Genomic DNA, 12,070 nt, shown 5'->3' with positions numbered 1-12,070 from the left:
TTCTCCCCCCCCAAAAAAAAAATAATCTGTTGAGTCAGTTCTGACTCATAGCCACCCTCTAGCCTTGCTCTGAGGCTATAGAATGTATCAAAGGCAACTGCCAATCTTTCTTCTTGGAACTAGTGCGGGGTTTAAACGTTTTACTGTTGTTTGAACTATCGAGTTAGAAGCAACTCACAGTTGACTATTCAGTGAGTTTTCAAAGGCAGTAAATTGGAGGGAACTCTGCCTATTATTCTCTGACAGAGCTGCTGATGGATTTGAACCATGTGTCCTTAGGTTGGCATTGTTGTGTTTGTGTACTGTCAAGTCAGATCTGACCCATGGATGACCCTTCAGCAGGTTTTCTGAGGCAGTGAATCACATGGAAGGAGATTGCCTATGAATCAGAGAGTGGATTCAAACTGCATGCCTTTGGGATTCCAGCACAGCTTCTTATCACGAGGCTACCAGCACTCTCAGTAGGTTGGCAATGATGTTGTTGTTGTTGATTGCCTTCGAGATGAGCATGACTCATAGTGACCTATGAACAAAAGACCTAAAGTCCATATGGACTATACCACTAGGATTGCCCATAATTTGTTAATTTATAATACTTTGTTGTTGTTATGTTAAGTGCCATAGAGTTGTAGACAACCCATGGTGACCATATGAACAAAAGTCTTGAAAACAGAACTTTCATCTTTTTTCCAAGTTCATATTGTTTCTGGAGGCAAGCCTATTTTATTTGGGAGTATAAATATGAGGCCAAATCCAATCAGCTCACACCCAGTTACCAGAAGCAGCCACTCCCAAGTATCAATCAAACCCAAACAAGAAAACACATCTTTGCAGAATCTGGTCATTCAGCTCATCTTCCAGTGCTATGTATTTTACCACTGTTTAGAAATGTAATCAATTTCAAAAAGCTAAACCAAATTTACTGTTGTGAGTTGATTCCAACTTGTCTAATCCAGTAGGTCAGAGTAGTAGAATCACTACATCCAGTTTCTAAGGCTGTAAATCCTTACAAGAATTTGAATTGTCAACCTTAAAGCACTTAAAGGCCTGCATCACAATTATTTCTATAATTATCATTAGGTGCTCTCAATAACTTTTAGTAAAGACTCATAATTGGACTCATAGGGATAATACAATTAGATTTTCTTTCACATCATTTATCTAACCAATATTTTGTGCTTATAGCTGTCATAATATGAGCAACACTTATATCATTCACTAGAAACTTTAAATTGGGACATTGAGACCAAGTTTGTAGTCATGAAAAGCTCTTCTACTAGGTTCTGCTTTAAGATACTGAATTGGTCAACATCTTATTAAAGGTTTATTTTTCTTTATAGGAAAGACAAGCAACTGTGAAAAAAGAAAAAGGTGGGTCGCAGCAACCCAACAAAGTGACCGACAGGAGCAAAATGCAAAGAGCAAACTCTGTTACAATGGATGGACAAGGCCTGCAGGTATGATGGTTTTTATTGTTCGAAATCTAACCATGTCCTATCCTGTGCCATCCTCATCATTTCTGATATCTCAAGCTCATTGTAGCAATCACTGTGTTAATCCAGATCATTGTACGTCTTCTCCTCTTTTGCCAACCCTTCACCTTTCCAAGCATGATGTTCTTCTCTAAACAATAGCCCCTCTTAACAACATACCCAAAATATGTGCAGTGAGGCTTTGTCATCTGTGCCTCCAAAAAGCACTCCAGTTGCTTTCTTTCCAAAGCACATCTATTTGTTCTTTTGGCAGTCTTGGGGCTCCAACACCATGCTCAAAGGCATCACTTCTTCTTTCATCCTGATTCATTTTTCAGCTCTCAAATAGATAGCAAGTTATTGAAAAGACAATGGCCTAAATCAGGCACACCTTAGTCTTCAAACTGACATTACTGATGCTCCTTAGTAATTTTGAGAAGTCCCTGACTGAAGACTTTCCCAATGCAATATGTCTCTTGATCACCTGAAATATGTATGTGTGTGTGTATTGAGGTATATATGTGTATGCGTATTGAGGTATATTTGAGGTATATATGTTTGTGTGTATTGAGGTGTGTATATATATATATATATATATATATATATACACACTGAGATGTGTGTGTGTATGTAGAGAAGTATATATATGTGTGTGTGTGTGTGTGTGTGTGCGCGCGCACATGCGTATAGAGATATATATGTGTTTGTGTGTGTATAGAGGTATGTGTGTGTGTGTGTATAGAGGGTGTGTGTATGTATGTGTATATATGTTGGAATTGACCCATAGCTGACCCTCTGGTTGGTTTTTAGAGGCAGTTAATCACACAGGAAGAGTTTGTCCATTCTCTCACAGAGCAGATTGCGCATTTGAACCAAAGTCTTTGTGATTGCAGTACAGATTCTTAACACTAGGCCATTAGAGCTCTCATATATGTGTGAATGTGTGTGTGTATTTGTGTTTGCTTTATGCTTTTTGAGGTACAATGTTCATCACTCAATACAAATATTAATGTATGGACTAACTCAGTAGAATGTTTCAAAAAGATCTTAATTTATCAAGATGTCATTCTTAAAGATGATAGAGAGAATGATAGTCTAACTAAATTAATAATTTATGGAACTATTTCATCTTTAATTCAACTGATAGGAAGTCTTTTTTCAATCTAATTACATTGATTGCTTTTGAACACCTTCAAGTTGGAACTGACCAATAGCTTACCCTACAGCATGTTTTCAGAGGCAGCAAATCACACACAGAAGATTGCCCACCTTTCTCACACAGACCAGTTGGTGAATTTGAACGTTGTACCTTTGAATTACCAGCACAACTCCTTACCACCAGGCTGGCATCCACTTCCTAAACAACATGCCTCAGGAAATTCTATGGACGTTGATAAATACCGATGGTTGTAGAGGGTCTTCAGGCCTTTTGTTCATAGGGTCACTATGTGTCGTGCTCAACTCGAAGGTAATCAACAACAACAACAAATATACATATATTTTATATACAACAAACAACAACTCATTACAATTGAGTTGGAATCTACTCATAGCTGACACCTACAGTGGGTTTTCAGAGGTTGTAAATGACACAGGAGGAGGTTGACCTCCTTTCTCCTATAGTCTCACTGGTAGATTTGAAGGAACAGAGAGATAGCACAACTCTGTAAATGCTACAAGCACAACTTGAAAATGGCCCACTCTGCAGTTTACAAGAATAAATACTTATTCACAAGAGTACTTTAGTATAAGGATCATTTAGAGAATCATTGTGGTAGCAAAAAAAAAAAAAAGAAAATTAAGTTACTTCTATTTATGGGAGTGATTCCCTTCCTAAATTAAAATGCTAAATAAACAGTGTTTTATCTTATTTTATCCATAATTCCAAAGTTTAAGCCCAAATTAAAACTTCAAATGTAGTTCTAATTTAGAGATTAACAAGTAATTAAAAAATAATTTCTAACATTTAATATAAATTCTTTTGGTTATCCACACCAAGATCAAAGACTGTTTCTATTTATATTTTAAAATATTATATGTTTTTGTGTGGCCTAAAGCTGGAAACAATTCATAGCTGAACCTCTCAGCAATACTATTTATACATCTTTCTTATATTTCTCAGCTTCTAAGTATTTTGTTTTTATTGTGTGCTGTTGAGTTGGAACCAACTCACAGTTGACCTTTCACAAGGGATTTCTAAAAAATATTTTCTAGTGTTTCAAGAATATGAAATGAAATATCAATATCTAGACTAAATGAAAGTAATTTCTATGGGTTTATAATTTCTGATGAAAATCACAAAAAGGAAATTTATCCATAATTTTTATTTTAAAATTATTTATTGCTTATTTCCTTAATTTTTGGTATATAATAAGCAATCATAAATTTAATATCTTATTTCAATTGTAGTTTAGCTTAAATAATCATTCTGGGTTCCTGGAATGTAGGTAATGAAGAGAAACCTAATTTTGAAATTAAAAAAACCAAAACCACAACACAAGAATATTTCAGACATGATAAGATGCACATATTTCATCATGGAGGGTTAACTTGTAGTGTTGTTGTTCTTGTTGTTAAGTGTCATCGAATCCTACGTGACTCATAATGACCCTATGAATAAAAGACCTGAACACTTGTAGCTGTTTCGGAAGTAAATGCCACTCCTGCTTTCAAGTTTATTTTAACTGGGGAATTCCACCAAACACTGTCCACCGTGGGTAACCATTATCACATTTGTCACTTTAGAGTCGCAGTGGTTAGCATCACAGCAACCACAAGTTACCTCTGTACAGCAATGCACAGACCAATGCTTTGTACCACTTTGAAGAATGTTTGACCAAAAAACAATTAAGACCAGTCCTGAGGGCCACTTATTAAAATCACCCACCTTTGGCTTGGTAATAGCATCACTCAGTAGTGCCACTAGGCCAATAAAGCTCTCTCGTTGATGTTGTTGTAAAGTGCCGTCGAATTGTGTGTTGTATATAGTCTCACATGCACATGTTAGGAGACATTGAGTCAGAACTGACTCATAGCTGAACTTCTGGTAAGTTTTCAGAGGCAATAAATTGCATGAGAGAGCTCTGGTGGCCAAGTGATAAGAAGCTATACTGCAATCCCCAAAGCATGTGGTTTTAGCCTACTAGCTCCTGGAGAGAGAATGGTCAATTCTTCTCATTCGATTTACTGTCTCTGCAAACCTGCTAAAGGTTTAGCTATGGGTCAGTTCTGACTTGATGGAAAACAATAACAAATTGCATGAGAAGAGATTGCCCTGAATGAGATGGATTGACACCGTGACTATTATTATACTGGCAGGTGTGTTGGAAACTGTGAACCGGTCCAGATAGAGCAAGATTCAGAGCTGTTGTTCATAGGGCACTATGAGTCATAGTCAACTTGACTGCACATCACAGCAATCTCCATTTCTTAAGATTTTGATAGTTGTACCTGACTTGACCCAGATCTCAAGACTAACATTAAACCCTGCATACAGAGTTTGTTGAGGACTTTAAATGATAGAGAAAAGTACTTTATATTCTGAAATATTTAACCTTATTACAATAAAATTAGTTACTTAAAAAACCAGAAATGATTCTTATTCTCTCTGGCTGTGTTTTATCTTTTTAACCACATAGTATTATTTTCTTTAACTTCCTTTGAATTCTAAATATGTCCCTAAAATTTTCAATTGACAAATATAGACAGAACCCTTATTAATATGTCATTAAATAAGTAATACTTAAATTATTGGGTGAATAATAGATTTTTAAAATTTAATAATTGATATATAATCATATTCACCAGTATGTTTTGTTCAAGAGAATGTCCAAAATAAGTGCACATGGGAATTCATAATTTTGGAGCAAATGATAGTAATTATCCTGGATAACTAGCTATATAACATGCAGAATAAAAGTGATTGTTTTGTTGTAAAATCAATTTTAAAATAACAAAACAGCTATGATTTTGTGAAAATGAAAGGTTAAACATATCAGTTAGAAATCTTATCTGTGAGATTTACAAAATATATATCATGACAAAATATTGAGATGCAGCCCAGTTTGCATATAACTCAGTGACAGAAGAGATCTACAGTGCTTAAAGAAGACTATTAATCATAGTTAAGCACATTCATCTTACTACTTTCCAGCTAACCAGCATAATGATCAGGATTATTATTTCTAATTAGAGGAAGTAATAGATCATGTATAACCTTAGGATGAGTCTCATTAATTAACCCGAGTCTTAGGGGACTTCAAATCAAGGTGGCTAGGCACTCTGTCTTTGTCATCGGTCACACCATCAGTTTACACTTCATATATCTGATCAAATGTAATTGAAACTACAATTTCTTAATATGCAAAGACATAAAGACACATACCATTATTCTGTATATGAACATACAGAAATGAAATGGTTGCTTAAACCATATTCCATTGAAACTACTTTACCCTTAATTATAATTAAAGGAAAATTTCCCAGTAAGAAATTCATCTAAGAAATGAAGAGTCTACTTTTAACACATATAATACAAAATAATAAGAGTTTCTACTTAAATGCATAATATGGAACCAATATTTTCTCAAGACAAAGTTTTCCTTTTTGACTTCCTGATCGCAATATTCATATGCTTAATTCTAAAAAACTAGAAAGTGTACTTCCATCCACACACACACATACCCAAATATGTGTAAGTATAGTTAGTTTTCTTCCTTTTCTGGTTATCCATGTGTATTTTTGAACTTGTTGACTCTTCTGTAATCAATTCTTCATTGTTGTTTCAACCTTGTTATCTAAAATAAGGATTATTTCATTAGACTATTAGTAGTGTAACAGTCTTTTAATTGAAGCCTTGTCTCCATACTTATGATGTGGCAATGAAAATGGTAAGAAGCAAGTAGAGCTGGATAGAACCAGAAGTGTCAGGGTTGGAGAGTTGTCTTTTTTTTTTTCAGAGTTGTCTTTAATTTTACTTAAAATTATCTGATTACACCTTTTAGAATAATTTGAGCTAAAAAGTGGTGAGGAAAGTGACCATATGGGATACTGGAAAATGGACAGTCCTGAACTAATTGCAAGGGTATTACGTGCTAGGATTGACAAGAAAGATTGGATGACTAAAGAGGCGTAAGCTAAGTGAAAATCAGTAAGAAGAGCTTTATTAAGGTCATGGACTTCTGTTTTGATTGGGAGGTGATAATTTTTTTTTAAGCAGAGCAATAATATTATTTGACTTACATTTCAAAATCCAGTATCAAAAGGCACAGGATAAAGGCTTGTCTTAAAGCAGAACCATGAAGGTAAAGGAAAAGTTATTGAGAGTCTGTTTGTCTCCGAGAGTTTTGGCCCATGGAAGAGAAACTATGGAGATCTCATCAGGTGAGATGGAAAGAATGAATTCATAAGATTTGGAAAGTAATTCTAGATGGTTTGAGAGTTACTCAGACATACACTTGGAGACAGTAAGTTAGCAACTCTATTCAGAGAGTTGAATACAGGGGAGAGGGCAGCACTAAACATAAATTTTGAAGGGGAAAAAAATAACCTATGAAGCTGAAGTTTTGATTTTAATTGTAAGATTAGTAAAGGATAGAGTATGCAAAAAAATGAGTCATTAAACTGGAATTTAATGCCACTCTGACTCTAAAGTTATACTTCATTTTCTCCTCCAATAATTATTATATTAAATTTTATCTTATGTAAGTTTTCATTTAATTTATTATTTCTAGTAGAGGACACTCTTTTGTAAATATCCTCTTTCAGCTATACTATTAATCCATAATCATTCTTTAAGGTTTCAGGGAGCTCTAGTGGCAATAGTGGTAAGGAGTGTTGCTACCAACCCAAAGACTTAGGGTTCAAATCCACATGCTGCTCCATGTAAGGAAGATTGGCAAACTCCTCCCAAGTGATTTACAGTCCCTTCAGACCCACTGGAGGGTTAGTTATGAGTCAGTTCTGACTGAACAGAACATAACAAGTACTTTATGGTTTTATGTACCACTGTGGCTATAATATTTTTTGCTAGCCACTTACATTATTTTCAAATTTTTCTGTTATGCTCTATTCTCTCATCCTAAATAGCTTAAAAGTGTTGAGAAGATCTTGGGTCCTCTAAAGATGCCAAATGGCCAGATGAAAGGCAGCTGAGGCTGAATTAAGGTTTCTTTCATGATCCAAATGGCAGATTATCTTTTTATGTTTTGTATACTGTTTCAAAGGTCAAATTAACATGTGCTCCCAGGAGTAAATATAGGCTAGAATGTATAACAAAACATAATGATAATGTATGATAATGATAAAACAATGCTAAATTTAACTGAATTTTATGCCTTACTAAATTATTATAGATTTGCTGAATGGGAGTAACAAAGACAACTGTTTATATTCTTTTAATCAGTAGATATGATATGCTTTACAATTCAGATTAAATTCTGATAATTTAATTACATATAACAAGGTACTCTCTGATCAGAGAGTTGGACAATGACCAAGGAGGATAGAAGGAGAATTAATGCCTTTGAGCTGTGGTGCTGGGGAAGAGTATTGAGAATACCATGGACTGCTAGGAAAACAAACAGATTTGTCCTGGAGAGGGTTAAACTGGGTGGCTTCTTGGAGGCAAGGATTCTGAGGCTCCGTCTAACTTACTTTGGACATGTTGTGAGGAGAGACCAGTCCTTAGAGAGGGACATCATGCTTGGGAGGGTGGAGGGACGGCGCAGGAGAGGAAGGCCCTCTATGAGGTGGTTTGATTCAGTGACTGGGATAATTGGGATGGGAGTGTCAGAGACAGTGCGATTGGCATAGGACAGAGCGCAGTTTAGGGCTGTTGTACATAGGGTCGCTATGAGTCGCAAGGTGACTCGATGGCACATAACAACAACACAACAACAACATAACAAGGTAAGGCAGTTCTTAATTTATTTTGACGTGTCCAGACACAATGATCTGGATACACATAGAATGAATTAAATTGTTGAAATATCATGTACAATAGAACATTTTCCCCTCAGACTATTTATGCTACAAATTACTTGACTAAGAATTATTAAACTCCTATTCAAGATTGAGAATAACGTACTATAAAATAAATTACGGAGGATAAGAAAGATTTTTGGTTTCTATTGTTTTCATGTGGAGACTATTGTTGTTGTCATTGTTGTTGTTAGGTGTTCTTGAGACAGGTATGACTCATAGTGACCCTATGGACAATAGACCTAAACTCTGACTTATCCGGTGCCATTCTCATCATCTTTGACACACTTGAGCCCATTGATGCAATTACTCTGTGAATATACCTCATTGAAGGTCTTCCTTTGTTATTGCTGTGTGCCACTGAGTCAAACTAATCCATAGCTGACTGTCCAGCAGGTTTTCAGAGACAGTAAATAAAAAAAGAGGAGGTTGCCCATCTTCTTCCATGGAGAAGGTTGTGGATTTGAACCAGTTATCTTTGGATTAACATCCTCACCACTAAGCCAATAGAGCTCCCTAGGTAGCAACAATTTACACAAAAAATGTACTAACTGTGTCTGGTTACAACTATATCCATTTCTGTGTCCTTGTAGCTTTGTGTGTGTGTGTGTGTGTGTGTGTGTGTGTGTACGCGCACATGCTTGCATGCATACACACTATAATTAGATTCTATAGCACGTAATCAGAAAAAATAAAAAATAAGATGTAATATTAATTTTCAATAAAATAGTTATTTCTTTTCTGTAAATGAGTTTCAGAAGTAGGCTCTCCAAAGCTGACAAGAAATTTCTGCGGTTTCCTCATGACTAGGCTTCTTTTAGCTTATTATCTTGCACTCATGGCTGCTTCTTCCTAAGTCATCTCTTGACCTTACATAAACTAAATACCATGCTAAAAGCAAAAGGTAGAGCAGTAGCTCCTCTGACTTCATTAATAGACATAAAATAGCATTTTATTTTCCAATTACAGTACATTAGACAGGAACACTGTTTTGTTTTACTTAAAATATCGATCTTCTATGACAAGAAGCTAAAAGTTGCAACTTTAAAAAATCCTATGAAAGAAAAAGATAGAAATATCTGGTATTGTAAACTTTTGACTTTCAAATATGAGAATTCTCTCTTTGGTCTCCTGTCATGCAAATTTGCCCTACTGAGTTAGTCTTTTTTTTTCCCTTCTTTCTTTTATTAACAAAGATTAACAGGTATGAAAAGAGCAGACACGATGTAGGAGTGGCCTAGTCTGACTTGTACCCACTTTGTGAAGAGGAACTCTCCTTATCAATAGTGTCCATAGTACAATACTACAAGCTATATAATTAGATATGCCACTCACATGCATATTCATTTATTTTTACCAATCAATGGGTCTGATGTTTGTTGTAAGACCCAATGCTATTACTCACAATTGAAGTTTATTAGGAAAATAGATTGGAGAGTAGGCGAGGCAGAGAATATTTCACAATGCAAATCCAATTTTAATCCAGTAGTCCCAAACCAGATTAATAAGCCACAGTTCCTCAATTAGGGAAAGTCCAGGTTCATTTCAACTGCACAAGTGCAGGCCTTTGGTTTCCTCAGTCATCCAACAAACTTTATCTCAAAGCAATAACAAATAAGCTTTTGCTTCCATTATCCAGTAAGCAAAACTTATAACTATGGTCTTCATCTTAGAGAAGTTACAAGCCAGCTTATCCTTCAATCATTCAGCAAGCTAAATCTTTAAATGTGGCCTTTATCTCCAGAATTCCTCTGGTTACCCTGTGTCACAGTCTCTTCACAGCAATTCCTCAGTCTCTTCACCTCTCCACATTTTTTTACAGTGTGGAAAGCACTGTCTGATATTGGTCCTATAGCTTTTGATGATTTGCAAACCCATTTGCTCTTAGTTAAGGTGGCTATAGATCATGTCCCCAACTGGGGCTAATACAGTGACTAGAAAAGCCAATTTCCAAGGGTTCTGACACCCAACTGTTTTTTTAAAGCCCCTTGAATAGGCAGTGAAAACTAATGTCAGATTTGCCTGAAACTTGACCAGTCAATGACAGTGTGATTAAAGGTTCCTTTAATGTCCAAATCTTAGTTTAAATATGTCTCATTTCCCTCCAAAATAGAAGATCAAGTGTGTTATATGATGCCATAATTAGTAAAAAGATACTACTGTAACAAGGTTTCAAAACTTTCAAATAAATGTTAAAAGTGTCAATTAACTTGTGGTGGCGGTGTTATGTCATGCCATAGAGTCAACTACAACTCATAGTGACCCTATGAACAATGGCTCTGAATCTTGCCCTATCCTAAGGCAATCTTACCATCACTGACACACTGAATATGACCATTGACGTATTCATCTCATCCGGGGTATTCATGTCCTGTTCTGATATTCTATCCCTTTAAGCATGAGGTCTTTCTCATGTCCTTTTCAAGGACTGATCCCTCCTGACAATCAACCCAAAGTATGTGAGACAGAGCTTCAAAATCCTTGCCTCTAAAGAGCAATCTGGTTTGAAACCTCTTCAGGACAGACCTGCTTATTCTCTTAGCAGTCCAAGATATGCTCATTACTGTTCTCTAGCACTACAACTCAAAATCATTGATTCTTCTTCTGTCATCTTTATTCATTATTCTCCACTCAGATACATAGCAAGCAATTGAGAGCACCAAGACCTGGATCAGGCTTAGTCCAATACATGAGCATGAGTCGTGATAAGTGGATAAATGATGAAAATTATTTTTATTATTACTATATTTCTATATTAAGTATTGTATCTTTGTTATTTGTTAAGTATCATCATTCTTCTATTTTTTTAATATAACAATTTCTCTGATCTTTCTGATCAATTGGATTTATTTGTCCATCAGTCAACCCCTTTATAATTTTGTATTTTGAGTTATTATAAAAATTGTAGTCCTTTCTATATTTGTTCAAATATCAAACGCCACTTAACAGTTCATGAGATTTGAGCTGTTTTTGTTTTGGAGTCTCAGGGTCTAAGTTTCATAAGTGTTTAGTTATTTTATTCTATCTCTTTGCCTGCTGTGTGTGCTTTGGCCCTTGAATGTCAAAAAGTAACTATTCCATTCACACAATGGAATACTATGAAGCACTCAGGAACAACAATTTCAAAAATACTATTTAATTTGAGAGAGGCTGGAGAGCATTACGCTGAGTTAACAAACTCAACCTCATAAGGACAAATACTCCATAAGATAATTATTGTAAAAATAGAAGGATAACTAGTAAAGCATATATGGGAACTCTTCAAGGAAGAGGAGAGGGGAGAATAGGTAGGGGTGAAACCACAGGGCTGCAGAGCCTGGTGGATGGCAAGAGATTGAGAAGTAAACGGGAAGAATCTGGGCAAAAAGATAGGGTAGTGATGGGAAAGGTCCAATTTTATGAAGTCAGAAAATCAAAGGGGCCAAACTTACTCAGAATTTCTTAAGCTGAAGAACCTAAAGGGGGAAAAAAAAAACAAAAAATCAAGCCTCTATGTGAAATACTTAAAGATGCTTTGAGAAAAATATTAAATGATCCAGGAAGCATTACAAGAAAATGGAAAGAGTCATTGTACAAAAAGAAATTGGTGGACACAGAAGAATTTAATAAAGCCTGTG

At 35.5% G+C, this 12,070-nt stretch overlaps 1 protein-coding gene across 4 annotated transcripts in view; it reads left to right on the top strand.

Moving 5' to 3' along the window:
- The window catches only part of DGKB (diacylglycerol kinase, beta 90kDa), a 1,124,393-nt gene that overhangs the window by 401,000 nt on the left and 711,323 nt on the right, over positions 1-12,070 (top strand). For all 4 annotated transcript variants that reach the window (XM_006880255.1, XM_006880258.1, XM_006880257.1 and 1 more), the window contains one exon: positions 1,341-1,457. In XM_006880255.1, the coding sequence (XP_006880317.1) occupies positions 1,341-1,457 (117 nt within the window). The remainder of the gene's footprint in view (positions 1-1,340; positions 1,458-12,070) is intronic.

Source organism: Elephantulus edwardii, unplaced genomic scaffold, assembly GCF_000299155.1.
Source record: "Elephantulus edwardii isolate Elephantulus edwardi_28Jun2011 unplaced genomic scaffold, EleEdw1.0 scaffold00007, whole genome shotgun sequence".
Classification (NCBI taxonomy): Eukaryota; Metazoa; Chordata; class Mammalia; order Macroscelidea; family Macroscelididae; genus Elephantulus; species Elephantulus edwardii.
The sequence above is the reverse complement of the archived record's forward strand: the minus strand, read 5'-3'. Positions and strand labels throughout refer to the sequence as shown.